The following is a 15970-nucleotide window of genomic DNA, read 5'->3' as shown; positions in this document are numbered from 1 at the left end:
ATGATATTTAAAAAAAAAAAAAAACAAACAAAAGAAAAAAACAAGGAGGCTGACTTTTTGAGTTGTCTCGCATCTGGTACCATCTTTGCATTTTAGCCCCGTGCATTTCACTTCTGACCATGAGTCTGGCTCCTTCCTTGAGAGTTGGCTTCTACGTTTTATGGCAGAAAGTCTGTTATGGATTTTCTGCTTTTATTGGCAATAAAACATTTCTATAGCTTTCACATGAGGGGTTTATTTCCACACCAAGCCTGCCAAGAGAGATGACTTTTGTGTCTTGTAGACATTTTTTTTTCTGAGTATGTGAAACTGTGTTGAATCAGGTGTCAGATTTCTGCCTTTAAAACCTGAAGGTAGATTGGCTTCAGGGCAGAAATTAAGAGCAGATCCTGAAATCATAACTGCACCAATTATTGCCGTTCTTTTTCTTGGCTGTTAGCCCTCGAGGCCAAGAGGTGAATTGAGACGCACTCTTACTCCGAACCAGGTTTGCAGTGAAAATGACCCAGCAGGCATGACAATGGGGAAACATTTTTTTGTCATTACGATATCAGCCTGTGCAAAATGCATATCACAAAATGTGGTGTAATGTGCGATAAATGGTTACCTGAAAACCCAGGGCTTCACTGAAAGAGACAAAAAAGTCACTAGGCTGTTTTTTATATCTGTCATAAATGGTTGAAGCTGAGTGTAATAGCTTCTTGTTGTCCATGGTCATAGACGTGAGGAAGACCCCTTTGCATGGTTGAAACTCCACCAAATTACCTTCACAAATAAAAGCATGTTTCCAAGGAAATACCTGGCACCCTGGGTACAATTAAATATTGTTGTGCATAAAGAAACCAAGGAAAGATTGAAAAGTCTTCTAAAGATGACACATTCTTTTAATATGTGAAAAAATAGGCTTTATTTCCATAATTTACCCTTTCAAAGTAAGAGAAAGCAAAATAATGATGTGTTAAAAAGTTTAGGGACCTTGCGGAGTTATTACCTTGTATTGCCCCCCTTGGCAAGTATCACAGCTTGTAAAGGCTTTTTGTATCCAACCAAGAGTCTCTCAATTCTTCTTTGAAGTATCTTGTATCCATACTTCTGTACTAAAGTCTTCCAGTTCTTTGAGGCTTCTGGGATGTCTGTTCCGCTCTGTTCTTTTCAGGTCTATCCATAGATTTTCAGTGATGTTGAGGTCAGGTGATAGGGAAGGCCACTGCAATACCTGCAGTTTATGCCTCTTCATTTTGAGGCGTGTTCAGGATCATTATCCATTTGTAGAAGACATCCTCTCTTTAACTTCTTCACAGATTGGCATCAAGTTAGTGTCCAAAATTTGCTGACATTTTATGGAATCCATTCTTCCTTCTACTGGTGAAATGTTTCCCGTGGCGCTGGATGGAATAAAAGCCCAAAGCATGATTGATCCACCCCCAGTTGGACAGAAGTTCTTTTCATTAAGCTTTGTACCTTTTCTTCTCAAACGTACCTTTGCTCATTACGGCCAAAAAGTTCTATTTAAACCTCGTTGGTCCACAGAACTTGTTTCCAAAATGCACCAGGCTTGTTTATATGTTCATTTGTGAACTTTAAACCTTAAACTTTGTGGTAAGGATGTAGAAGGAGTTTTCTTCTGACGACCCTTCCATGAACACCATATTTGTACAAGTATCTCTTAACAGAAGAACATCAGCAAGTAGTTTGTTTTTTTTAATAATAAAAGAATGTCTCATTTGTAACCTGATACCTTTAGATGATTTTTCTATCTTTCCTTGGCTTTGTTATGACCAATAATATAACATTTTACCTGGGTGCTCAAACTTTTTATCCCCACGTAAATTAAACTGTTGCAGTGATTATATTGATTGATTATATATTGTTTATTTTTTCTTTTGCTATTTGCACATGCATCACAACTAATATCCTCATTGTAATATTGATCACTAATATTGATCACAAGGATTCCTTATATCTTGCAGTCCTAAAATATTGATGCACAAAAACTAATTGTGCTTCATATTGTAGGATGAGCAGCAATAGTATGTTCACCAGGATTAATTAAGCTCACAATTGAATCACCTAATAAGAGATTGATTTGGAGCTAACAGCATCTATTCAAGCAGAGGCAGGATTCGTTTTTAATGAGAGAAGTTGCTAACAACAAAAACAAAACTCAAACAGCTTTAATGAGCTGTGTGGCTCAAGCAGATGGAACCAGGAGTTCCTACGTATGTGCTTCCTACATAAACACACAAGAAGGACCAATATATGACATCCCAACATGTTAAAATTAAATCTTCAACATAAAATCATAAAGTTTGCACAGTAAATCAGAGATTTGACAGATTTGCTTTAAGTCTCATTTTTTAATACATGATTTTTTGCTCCCAGTTGTTACAAAGGTCTCTCGTGGTAATGAGCACAGCAGCAGCCCATACCTCTGCTCTGCTTTACCAGTGTGGACTGCTCAACATCTCATTTGCATTTCTTGGAGAGATCGACTAATTAATCATGTGGCTATTTACCATCTCATTACGGTGGAGTCTGTGTTCTCTCAGCTGGACCGCTTCTCAGTTAAATTCATACCTCAAACTTATTAGCTTGAACTGCTGAGCGTTTTTACATTTTCCCTACGAGTCAATTCACCTTACTGCCTGAAAAGATTTGGTTAATGCACTCATCCACTATGTTGCAGTCTCACAGGGAGCAAAATATAAATAACAAAGTAGTTTTTTGATTTATTGTATTCATTTTTTCAGATGTAATAGCGCGTTTTACATCATGTACATGAAAAACAAGTTTTCATTCACAGTATTGTGCAAACCTTGTAAATAATTCAGGCTTTCAAAAGAAATATGCTGATATTTTAGGTTTCATGTTCAGTAGCAAAATAAACAAATAGCAACTACAACAACAATTGCAAAAGGTCAGTCTGAAATTGAATTTAAAAATATATAATAGGGTTGGCTATTACAACCTGTTTTTAAGACATAGATTTCCACAAAGTTGTGATTGTTTTGTCATTTTGAGATAAATTATTTTTTATGCTAACATTAATTGTCCGCTTTCTGTGTGACCAAAACCTTTTGTGTTTTCAACAGGGGGATTGAGTGGGTGAGTCTTACCAGTTTCTTATCTTTTGCGACGTCGGCTCCGAACAACATGGGCCTGGTGCGAAATGAACTACAGCACGTGGACCTTCCAACTGGTGAGAAGTCACTTTGTGTACCTGAACTGTAAGCTTTGATCTGCTTCGATCGGTTTATATTTTTTTAGCTCAACTTCTTGTAACAATAAAGAGAATTAGCATTTTAATGTCTTTTTCTTCAGTTTTCTGTAAAAGTTCACTTCTAAAAGTCTCCAAATAGAAGTTCTGATTCCAACAGGAGAAAAGAAAGAACACCAAGAGATGCTTATCTCTGAATATTAATGATTTATTGTCCAAAGAATTACTCAGGCCACGTTTTCATCCATTTTTCATGCAAAAATCTGCCTTTTTAAAAAAGCAGAATTGATATTATGACAGAGTTGGCAAAGCAAGTTAAAGCGTAAATAGTTTGGCTTTTTTTTGGCAGAATGACTTAAGTTCATCAGCAATTTGATGAAAATGCCATGACTCAAAGTATTTTGTTTTTTTCTGTATGAACACTATGAGATTGAAAGAGAAGCATGTATTGTCGAATGACTATATTTGAGAACTGGACTGAGTGACTCCTCCCCCTGGCATTCCAACAGGAAGTACCTGCTGACTCCAAGTAGCCAAATTCTCACATACTTCTATAGAGAAGTGAACACAGCTATTGCTCAGCCATTTTATTTGTCAGAATAATTATTCTTGCTCTCATACCATTTTTTAACATGTTGCTGAAACCCTTTTTTTTCATTGTATTTTTTGTGTAGTTCGTTATTCATTATAACTGGGCCAATCAGATGCCTCTATAAAAGTAGGTGGAGCTTCTGGCCCTCACATCCAACGTTCAAACGTTTGACAGATTTTCTTTGTAGTCCACTTTCAAGTAATAGGGGTTTGACCTTCCAACAAGCTCATTCCTGATTGGTGAGAGTGGTTGCCATAGAGACATTGACTCAGATTGTCTCACATCAGTCACTGCTTACTGTCTGGTTCCAACATGTCGTCATCCTTATAGCAACAAAATGGCAACTAAATTGACTTAATTTAAATGAAGTTGTAAATAAACCATTTTATATAGGCAACATCACAATTAGTCGGTCCAGTTCTCTGATACAGTCCATGGTATCATCCAGAATCTCGTCACTGCTGCCACTCTCACAGATAAACTTAAGAAACAAAAAACAAGTTTGCACAGTTTTGTTTCTGCATGTGGGAGCCCAGCTTTGCGACTCAGGGGAGGAGTGTTTGCCCCGAGTCTGGAAAGCTGTGGATTGGGTTTGACTATTTTATCAAAGACTAGAGCCTTCCTGTTTGACTCCCAGCATAAGAACCTGGACCTGGGATTTAAATGATCAGATACATAGTGATTACTGCAGTGTAGTTCTCTCCCAGGAAGGGGGCCAGATGCTGGGAAGAAATCCCTGTTGTGTAATAGCTAGTGACACTTCCCACTACTGCTAATATTCCTAATCTGCTAATGGGTTTTGTCTGAGGTCCAATTATTGAGGGGGAATTTGCCTTCCGAGTGACAGTTTTTTTTTCTTCACACACCCCACACACAGCATGTAGAAGAAGTAATGAGCAACATTGGTGGATGCACAATCATGAGTGGTTTTTCAGAAGAGTAACATTTGTCATCGTCTTTGCTGTTAGCGCCACACTAATGACCTGCATCCTGACAAAACCACACGAAGGAGCAGAGCCCGGACAAGTTTCATTGTTGGGAATCACTTGGAGAGTAGTGGCTGTTTTTGTGCTGCACTTCTGAAAAATGTGTAATTACATCCTGGAGGATATGCTTTTGAAGGCTGAGATGCCTTAATTGATGCTCTGTAATCTGTAATCAGGCCTTGCACCACTTCCACTGCATGAATGAGACAGGAAATTATAAACAGCACTTCATTAGCCTCTAGTGCACCACGGGTCAGAAAAGTTTTCCTTGCGCCATATGCTTTTCTCTTTCCCCTGGCGGCTCTCGGTGCCATCATCCGCGGGTCACTTTCTGTGGAAGCAGCTCTGACTTTACATTTTAAACAGGACACTTTGCTAATTTGCCTAAGGAAGTTTGGCACTCTGTTTGGCGGATGTGGTTAAAAACTTGACGGGCGTCCTTGTCTCGTAAAGAGTCACCTTCGTGTTTTGCTGTGTTTTGACTCGTCTCCTTGGAAAGTTGCCAGTTGGAAAAAAAAATTACAGCAGATGAGAAAAACATGTTTTTATCTGTTTATGTCAAGACGTAACGTGAGCACGTCGACACTGAAAGGAAAATCCACTTTTTGGTCACTTTCTTTCCTGTCATCTGCTTCTGTTTTGCAGGAAGATGCTTTGCATTTAGAGGTGAGCGTGGAAACGACGAGCCTCCCATTGAGATGATTAAAGTGTCTCACCTCAAGTGAGTTGCTGGTCCTCCCATCTGGTTTAAAACATGTCAAATCTGATTTAAATGTAACATACAGTGTCAGTTGTTAACAGAAACTTTGCTGTATTATCTTCCAAACAAAGGAAGTCTTTCAGTCTTATTCAAAGATGTCCTCCATGACCTTCAGTAGGAGACATTCTGGCTGAAGTCTGCAGAGTAGGAGATGTTGGCTCTGGTCTTTTCCTGATACGTCTAATCATAGCAGATGCTTCCCTGACTTTGGGATGACCTAGTAGACTTTTCAGTCTGGAAAATTTAGTTTTACTTTGTTGTTGATCATTTTTGCATCCTCATTTCTCCATCTTCTTCAGTCGCAGCCGTGTAGCTCCTCCCACACTGATGAGTAATGATCAGTCAAATCATTTTATTTCATCATTGGTGTCAGCACACACCTAAATGCTCCAGAACTGCCAACATTAGCTTTTTTAGATGAATTCCGTTTTTCTGCAGAGCAGTTAAATGAATCTTTTTAACCTCATATTTATAACATAATCAACAGAAAAGTTATTTATGTTCTAAATCTGCACCAGCTAGAACATATGGGCAGATAACACATCTCCACTAAGCAGTAATGATGTGCTGATGAACAGGTTCATTCTTCCTTTCCGTCCTCAGGCAGTACCTGGTGGTGGTTTTCAGAGAAAAGCCGCTGGAGCTGTGGGATGTGAGGACCGGAACTCTCCTCAGGGAGATGGCCAAGAGTTTTCCTACTGTCACTGCACTGGTATGAACAAACTCCAACATTTAATCCCTTTGTCCCTAATTCGGTTAAAAAATGTCGCTATAAAGCTGCAGCCACTGTAGTGTAGTAGGGATTTACTTTGTCTGACCTGTTCCAGTGGGGTAAGAGAATTGTTCAGAAGGAAATGGATGCTTTTGGACAAAGTAGTGCACACTATGAAGAAGAAAAAATATGAATATAACATTTGGTTTGCAGATATGCCTGTTTTGAATAGTGTGATTCATGTCAAAAATGTGTCACAGGGTCACAAGTCATTGATTCATCAAAGTGTGCATGCGTACTGACTACAACTAGATAGAATGTCAGGAATCAAAATCATTGATCACAATAAGCATCATCAACCCTCATGTTGCAGCAGTGATGTCATAAACAAGAGATAGTGCAGTTTATGAACAATAATACAATACAGTAATACAATTACAGCACATTTTAGGGTCTATACAAAAAGATAAAATAAAAAAAAAAAAAAAAAAAACCTGCTTGCCGTATGCGAGCAAAAAAAAAAAGATCAGAAAAAGAAAGAAAAATGGGTATTTCGATCAAAATGACTTTTTTTTCCTTTTTTTTAACTACCGTAGGCTGCCAGTTACCTTAGCTCCGAGTTAGCTTTTTTGTGTTTTTGTTTCATTATTTACTTAATTAACCTTTCCTTGATGGACATGGACTTTTTCTTTTTCAAACTGTTTAACACCTAATAGGTGTAGTGCCACGTTTGCATCCTCTTTTTTAAACTATTTTCCCCCACATTCGGTGCATTGTTTCCTATAGCACTTCAGTTGTTGTCGCTTCACAACAACAAAATACCACCAGAGAAGCGACCTTCATTATAAATGCCTGTAACCCATAACACATTTTTGACAGTATTTTAACAGGGAATTTTGTATTCAAGACAAACTGTATTCAAAACAGACACGTTAGATGGAAAACCTAATTTTGTTTTTTTTTTCTTTTTTTTTGTTTTGCAAAGTTGCACACAAACTATGACTTTGTGCATAACTTTGTCTACATGCATTCATTTTGAAAGTTATCTTACCTCATATTTCAGCATATCTTCAACAAAACAACTGACAAGTTGTTTGTCCTTTTCATTGTACTTATATAGCTGTAATATAAATGCATTTTGAGGAATGTTTAATTTTAGTTTCTCTTTTTGTGATAAAAGGTGGTATTTGCTCTACACAATCTTTTTTAAAGTTCATATGATCTCATGAATATTTGCAAATCCTCTTTGATTTTCAGTGTTTTTTTCTTTTTAAGGTTCTCTTTTTCTTTTCCTCGTCTTTTGCTCTGCTGTCAGTTCCTTCTCGGACTGATTGACAAGTGACTGAGATTGCCAGAGGTTGTTTTTCCAAAGAGTTTCAGAAGAAAAAGTGATCACATGTTCTCATGTGCATCAAACATCTGTCTTTGCTGTCACTGTGATGGTGTAAAGACCGCCGTCGCAGCTGTGGACAGTCGAGAAGAACTGCTGATCCTGTGCCTTTATGTTTGTGTTTGACACTGAACATTTACGGCACTGCTGGAGTTTATAGAGGAACTCTGCAGAGTTCTGAATGTCATATCCCATGTAAAATGTTTGGCTTTTATTAAAGGGTGAAAACTTTCAAGGTTTGATCTAAAATCAGCTGTCATTTATGCCAGAGAAGTTCATCCTGTGAATCACAGTTCAGCTTCTTCTTTTTTTTTGAACCTCTGTGCCCTTGATGGACACCTTAAGAAATACATCATTTAATATGTTGGTATATTTCCCTCTGCAGAGTCCCTGGAGGTCAGGCCAGTAGTTCATATCGGTTTGCCTGAGGAAAGATAATTTCTTCATCCTGCTGCCTGGAAATATCTGAGATCTGTGGGAAATGGAAATGTTGTGACTCTGCCATTCATCTAATAATTGAGCCTGAGGGTGTTTGTAAAACCCACAGATACAGCTACCTCTAGAGTTCTCACATCCGACCGCGATTTGTTTGCAAAACTCGCATGTCTGTAAAAATTCTTCTGTATTTTTAGAGCAAAGATAATTAAAGAAATGCTCTCTTGATTTTTTTTATCCACACGCCTTGTATACCTTGTTTGGAAACTGAATCCACTCAGAAACAGTTTGTTGTAGCGGTCTGTGTCTGCAGTAGCCACGTTTTTTGAGCCGCCCCCAACCTTTCCCCCCGTCGTAAAGATTTCTGTGGCTGCAGGTTAGAAAAGTGGACGTGAGCGATGGCGTTTGCTGACTGTAAAATCTTTCATAAGGCAAATAAAAACAGCAATAAAAGTAATAATGCTGGCCAGACCCCCACAAAATGTTGCTTCTCATTTTCATCTTGATTGCAGCCTGGGGTCAGGCAGACCAGCGCCTGTGTGACTCCCCTGTGTGCCCGTTTGTCATTTATGTGGTCCCTTTGCTTCCCTTCCCTCTGTTGTTTTGATGGTTTCCTGTTATGTTGGTAAAATAGCTTTTGTTTCTCTTTGTGTTTTATCAGGAGTGGTCCCCATCTCACAACTTGAAAAGCCTGAAGAAAAAGCAAATGGCGGCACGGGAGGCCATGGCTCGGCAGACGGTGTCAGATGCTGAGCAAAGTAACGTGGAATCCTCAGTCATCAGGTGAGGGAAAAGACGGTTTCTCAATACTTTTTGACTAGTGGACATTGGATATTTAATAGTGATAAATACAAATAAATAAATACAAATCTGACCTGAAATGAGTTTTCCTTCCAACAACCCACACAGTCTCTTACAAGACGCTGAGAGCAAGTCAGAGACGAGCCAGGCCATCTCGGCTAGGGAGCACTTTGTGTTCACCGATACGGACGGCCAGGTCTACCACATCACTGTGGAGGGCAACACGGTGAAAGACGGTGCACGAATCCCCCCTGATGTGAGTGGTTCTGCATCCATCATTCCTTTTTTCACCTGTAGAAAGTAAACAATTTCCTATGAATCTTTGTGGAATCTGGTGGTGCTGTTAAAGAAAACTTTCAAGAATATATAAGCTAAAGTAAAAAAAACAGCACAATAGTAGCAGTAGCACTCCAAAGGTTGCTGCTTCTATTGTTTAAAATATTTATTGTGTGAAACCAGGATCAATTACGGCCTCAAAATAGTTGATTTTGTCTATGTCTTAGAAAATCCTTGAGGCATTGCATGTTTGGTATATGGTGCATCATATAGTGAATTAATCCACGAGGGCACGCATGTTTTGAGATGCTTTTTCTCCTAAATGGATTCAGATCTGTCCAAAGCTCCCCTTCTTATTTCTGTTTTACTCTCAAGATACTCCAAAGATCACATATTGTCATCCAAGGAATCAAATGTAGTCTGAAAAGCTCCATGCCGTGAGTGAGCTGGAATTTTAATGCCCTACATCAGCATTCTGTCTAGTGGAATAGCCCAGTACTTACAGCCAGATGGTGTTCTTGTTTTACCACTCAGCTGCCAAAAATAATTCAACTCGCCGTCTTGTTTTTATTGATGCCAAAACATAAATTCCACAGAGGAGGGCAGTTTATTGCAGAGCGATAAGAGGGGCTTTTATGATGCTGGAATTACAAAGTTTTCACAACCCAGAGGTTAGCTTCATCGAGGACGTGACATGTGAGCACAATTACATAATTTCCAGAACATCTTTTGCCAGTTTAATGGAGGATAATCACAGACTTACGGCTGTAGGTCTTGGAGATCAGAAATTAGAATGCAAGTCAGGTGGGCATTCAGCCTGTGCAGTGAAAGCAGCTCAGAGAGGCTCTGTCAAGTCAGTTTTAAAGGAATTTCTAGTGTGTCAATACATCTGTCATTTATGTACTGAAATTATTATCTCTGATGCAAACCTGAGGATTCAGGATGGCAAAGATATAGGTCAGAATGGGACCGCCATATTGTCTGGAGTTCACTCTGCCCAGCTCAATTACATTTTCAAAGAACAACTTAAAACAACAACAAGAAAAGAAGTACAAAAGCTTTTTCAGCTATTTTCCAAACAGTTAAGTGGACCAAAGTAAAGAGAGTTTTGTTGATTTCGCCGCTTTCTGTCAATCAAACATTTACAAATTCGTGCTTTAAAAAATGTAAAAAAAATTGAAAAAACAAAAAAATTGCCAACATTATGTTTACAAAACAAAAACATTGGAACAGTTTAAAAACCAACTGTACTTAAGTTTGTTTTTTGGTATAAAAATGGACTTTTTAACGGTTTTGCTTCTTTCTGAAACCATTTTCCACTGGTCATTTATAGAGCCAACCTTTGGTATTTACTGGGTTGGTTTCAAATGTGGGAATAGAATATAGAGGCTTATAATAAATAATTTATTAAAATAAAAAATAAAAATCAAAAGCTGTATGTCTAATATATTCAAATCTGCTCAAAAAATTACTGAAATTTTTTGAGAAGTTTTTAGTCACAACCATCCAAATCCTAAATCTTTATCATCATTTTTCTTCTCTCTGTTGTTGTAATTGTGACATTTTCTGGTTATTTGGTCCACTCTCAAGAGTGCAGTGTGAAATAAATCACTCCATACAATTAGTTTTTTCTGCATTCTCTGCCAAATCCTCCTGTTCTTACAGCATTCTTCTCTACAATTCCTGTGTTGCAGGGCAGCATGGGTAGCATTACCTGCATTGCCTGGAAAGGTGATACGCTGGTGCTCGGAGATGTGGATGGCAATCTCAACTTCTGGGATCTTAAAGCTCGATTGTCCAGGTAATGACTAAACTCTGTTATCCTTGCTGGGTTGCAAAGGCAGATAATTATTCACATATTTTGCCTTTTTTTAATTATACCAGTCCTAATTTAGAATGTTTTGTTGTTACCATTATTCCTAAAATTCAACTCTTATATATATTATATATAGGAGTCAAGCTTTTGCTAAACTGCTTTTCACAGCACTATGTCATCTCTCATTTCTATTGCTTATATTGTGTTGGGCTCATCCCATTGTTTTCTCAGTGAATCACTCCCAACATGCAGCCTCATTCAGAGCAGATACTCTCTTCATTTATGCACTATTTATATAAACCCACAATGGTCCTTTAGCTAGAATACGTAAAGATGTGTTGAGCTTTTAGTGCTTACAGTTTAACAGCAGTTATACCATGGTCCAAGGGAATACTCGGTTCTGATTGGCTGCAGGGTGTCCATTAAAAAGAAGTTCTGGACAAATAGCCTGAATGTTCTTTATTGCTGTGCTGGCCTTAACTTCAGTTAGTTACAGCAACAGAAAGACAAAGAAACGATCTCTGTCCTCCAAATTGCTTTATGTTGGACATGCTGCCTCCGCATCATCCATTCATTTCTGATGAGGACTCCTCGCCTGACATTATTCCTTTCTCATTTACTGTGAAGCTTAAACGTTTACCCTCAGATGAATAAACAGTACAAATTAAATCAATGAATATATTTTCAAAAGCTTTTTTCAGTCCTCAAAACAATTCTATGAAGTTGCAGTCGAGAAGAGAAGACCTAAGTGTTGTTCACATGTTTTTAGGGGCATACCGACACATCGTGGCTGGGTGAAGAAAATCCGCTTTGCCCCGGGGAAAGGCAACCAAAAGCTGCTGGTCATGTATACAGACGGAGCAGAAGTTTGGGACACCAAAGAGGTGAGACTTTAACTCTTCAGTTAAGACTAATTGATGAAGTTTGTTTAGAGAATCTGTTGAAACATTACTGAAGTAAACAGGGGAGCTGCAGTTTGTGGCAGTTCTGGTGTAGTTTCCATGGCAGTGGGGAACACAAAAATGGGGCATATGTGTGACTAATATCTCGGTACCAAAGCTTATAGTCTTGTAATCAGCTGCTCTGTGATTTTCCTCCTGTTTTTAGCATTTGTTGCTGTGCAGCATACATCCAGGAGCGGGAGCAGTGCTCTCCTGGCATCAGTTAGCCTCAATAAGGATGAGTAATTCTGACTAATTTAAGATTTATCCCATTTTAAATGTGAGGAGAAAAAAAACACAATGAAGGCTAAAGATTACTTACTGGATTAGTGTGGACACTGGGGTGGTTTGGTGAGCAGACGGTGGAGGGAAATTGTTCCTCTGAATCAAGACTGTCTGGAAACTGTTCAATCCTAAATTTGCTGAAGCCATAGAACAGATGGAAGAAGCTGAACCAGGAAATGAGCTTTTAGGAACCAGGAGGGAGCGGGGCGGACAGAAGAAAGGAAGTTTTAGGGAGGAAATATTGAGAAATTTCCCAAATGCTTGTGTGCTCTGCTGATAACAACCCGTCTGTACTAAAGGAGAACGTCCTCATTCTGATGGAGGTAGTCTAGTGGATGATGATTGTGCTTCCTTAAAATGATGTTCGATCTCTCTGCTTTTGCATTTGGTGGAACTTTTATCATCGTTTTACAAATAGTGAAATAGAAAAATCCTGTATTTATATTATGGCTGCATGAATTATGGGAGGATTTTAATGTCTCCAACTCCCGACTTTGGCAGGTTCAAATGGTCAGCAGCATGCGCATTGGCCGCAATGTCAACTACCGTATTTTGGACATTGACTGGTGCACGTCAGACAAGGTTGTTCTGGCGTCAGACGACGGATGCATCCGAGTGTTGGAGATGGCCATGAAGTCTGCGAGCTATCGCATGGATGAGCAGGATCTGACTGGTGAGCAGAATGCGATGGGAGAGTTTTACCCTCATGGAAGTGCCTGGTCTGTTACCACACATCTACTATGCACAGATCCTGTGTGGTGCCCCTACCTGCTGCTGCCCCGAGCTGCTCTCACCCTCAAGGCCTTCCTCCTCCTGCAGCCCTGGTCAGGAACCTTCACGATGGACATCACTCAGGTGTAAGGGTCCATCTGGAACATGTTTTCATCTCAGAAAAACTCAAAATGCGTACAAGACCTTCTTTTCAGATGAAGAAAGTTTATGGACTGACACAAAACATTATTTAGCATATTAAAAAAAATGAATAATCCTTTTTTATGTGAAAGATTAAAGCTAGAACTAACTTCAAAACTGTCTTATTGGGAAAGAACTTGCTCTTTTATATCTGACCTTTTTTAATCTAATTTACACTTAAATCGTGGGTCTGCATCCTCCAACATTTAAAGAGTAATTCAGGTCGATTTCTCTTAACACAAAACTAAAGTGACTTCACTCTTTAGAAAAAAAAGACTGTATTTGTTATCATTTCTATTATGATAATATAGATGAGCTATTGTTTTTTACCACAAATAAACATAGAAAGTAGACTTTCTCTCAAAGTATGAAATAGTTCATAAATTAACTTTAAATGTTGTCCTTTCAAAATAAAAGACACCCTGTACCACATAGGATGATTTCAATGCATCAAATCTAGTATTTGGTAAACATAATCTCAGCAGAAATTAAAATAAATGCAGTTTATTTTGCCATTTCTGGGGCATGTCTGCCAGAAATTTGTAAATCTAAAATTCAACTTATTTATACAATACTTTTCCTGCTACTGAACACTTAAAAGTGATTTACATAAATAAATACATTATAGAAATAGTAGTAAAAATAGAAATCATCAAAATCCCCACCAACATGCTTAGACATCCCACAAAAACAAAGTCCATAAAATCAAAATAAAACATGAAAAATTTGAAAACTACTTAAAGAAAAAGATTTGTTTTGAGAGCTAATTGAGTGACCCCTACCATATTTTCAGAACCATTTAAACTCCTTGAATTTGTCAGAAAACAGAAAATCTACTTTATAATCCAGTACGCCTTAATTCTGGTTGTGCTTACAGACCTCCAGTTGATTTTCTCCGGTACATAAAAAATCTGTTAAAATGTTTTAGTTCAACTTGTGATTTGCACATTTCTTTATAAATGAGTTTAATAAAGTTTGAGTTAGTTCACTTTACTTTTTTACTACTTACTTACCTTTTTAAATTATTTTATTTTTCTTTAGCCAGAGAGCCACACTTGAAGGGTGAAAGAGTCACATCTGGCTCCAGATCCGCAGATTTATCTCCTGATTTAAACCATTAAATATTTTTGTTCAACCTGGAAAAGAAAACAACCCGAGCAGATGCACCACTGACACATCCGTAAAGCAAAATCTAATGAATGTCTCTGAGGTTTTTGTAATCTTATCTAAAACTGAATGTTTATTAAAAAGAAGTTATTGGGCTAAAATGTGAATCACCTGACTGGGATTCTCATCATTAAGGATTAACCACAGAAGCAGTTTCACTCTTTGAAGCTGAATTTAGGTCACTATAATCTCTCGGAGTTCATCTTTTTGCACTGTCATTTCTTTTTAGATAAATTGGAATGACATATAAGTTACAAAGGAGAACAGGTTTCCAGCCATCTGTGTTTTGTCATTTATTACACAACCAGAGCATCTGCTAACCATCCACCATTCATTAACATGTCAACATGAAATCTAAAGGACTTTTTTCACTAATCAATAACAGACAGCTTCCTTTTCATAAGTCCTGCAGCTTTATTAGCCACATTCTTTATGTGACCTCTGCATAAATGTAAGATAGACTGCCTGACACACGGACTCTAACCATTCTCTCAGCTCCTGGTGAATTATTAGATCATATATGATGAAATGAGGACATGAAAGGAACGACTGACTCATGTTGATCTCTGTTTCAGAGATTACAATGAAAAGGTGGAGATAAAGGGTCTGATCCAGGAGCAGCTTAACTCCTTATCTAAGTAAGTTATTACTCTTTGCTTAAACTACCAATTTTAGCGTCTAGATTTTTTATATTTAACCCCTAAATTTCAACATGAGTGTACCTGTCTGAAGCATGTTTGCATTTGTCTTCAGCCTCAGGATTCCTGCTGTTTAAACAGAAGACTTAAAGAGCGTGTAGTCTGTGTGCAGACCGATGGAAAAGAGCCACAGCGGACTTGCTGTGTTTGAGGAGAATAATTGGCTCTGGCTGTGTTCTGACTGTCTGTCTGTGATTGGCTCCCCAGTGATACCAAGAGTGTGCTGCAGGACCCTGAACTCACTCTGCTGCAGCGCTGCCTCCTGGTGTCCCGGTGAGTCACAGCGCCGCAAAGGGCTGTTGCTGCTGCCGCCAGCTGTTGCTGCTACACTGCAAAAACTGAGTCTGTTTCAAGAAAAAATGTCTGATTTTCTGTCTTGCAAGAAAAATAATCTTATCAAGAAAGTTTTATTGAATAGCAAAATGAGCTTAGTTTGAAAAAACATGTCTTAGCAACTAAAATCGTTTTCTTAAAATAAGCATTTTTGGTAAGAACATTTTCTTATTTCATTGGAAGAATTTTATGCTTATAAAAAAATCTTCAAACTGGGTAAGAATTTTAGACTTATTTCTAAGTAGAGCTGTTTTTGCGGTTTGGTGCTCATTCAATTTAATATGTTTTTTCAAAGGGAAAACTGGCTCTCTTGTCTGTATACTGTTGATTCAATAAATAAATAAAAAACAAAAGAAAAACAGAGCCAAAAAAATATTTTATTTATTTACTTTTTACAAAATGTTCATTATATCTGTTGGTGAACCCTACCTTTGCCCAAGGATAGGCTCCAGCAACCCTGAGACCCCAAAAGAGATTCTGTGAGTTTTGGAAATAGGTGAATGGATTCAAATACAAACTGAATACAGGCAGACACTCACCTTTTGTTCCTGAATTTGACTCAAACCAGGAAGTACCAAATGCAAATGCAGTTCCACCAAAACCCCATTTAAAAAAAAGTCTGATTTTACAGCAAAACTAAAGTATCAAT

At 38.1% G+C, this 15970-nt stretch overlaps 1 protein-coding gene across 1 annotated transcript in view; it reads left to right on the top strand.

Moving 5' to 3' along the window:
- Window positions 1-15970, top strand: part of wdr11 (WD repeat domain 11) — a 50365-nt gene that overhangs the window by 24988 nt on the left and 9407 nt on the right. Inside the window, exons 12-22 of the mRNA XM_024297371.2 lie at window positions 3093-3199; window positions 5441-5516; window positions 6159-6267; window positions 8754-8875; window positions 9002-9149; window positions 10864-10970; window positions 11755-11869; window positions 12713-12884; window positions 12960-13068; window positions 14866-14928; window positions 15196-15261. Coding sequence (XP_024153139.1) covers window positions 3093-3199; window positions 5441-5516; window positions 6159-6267; window positions 8754-8875; window positions 9002-9149; window positions 10864-10970; window positions 11755-11869; window positions 12713-12884; window positions 12960-13068; window positions 14866-14928; window positions 15196-15261 — 1194 coding nt within the window. The remainder of the gene's footprint in view (window positions 1-3092; window positions 3200-5440; window positions 5517-6158; window positions 6268-8753; window positions 8876-9001; window positions 9150-10863; window positions 10971-11754; window positions 11870-12712; window positions 12885-12959; window positions 13069-14865; window positions 14929-15195; window positions 15262-15970) is intronic.

Source organism: Oryzias melastigma, linkage group LG15 (assembly GCF_002922805.2).
Source record: "Oryzias melastigma strain HK-1 linkage group LG15, ASM292280v2, whole genome shotgun sequence".
Lineage (NCBI taxonomy): Eukaryota > Metazoa > Chordata > Actinopteri > Beloniformes > Adrianichthyidae > Oryzias > Oryzias melastigma.
This window is presented reverse-complemented; position numbering and strand designations above follow the sequence as displayed.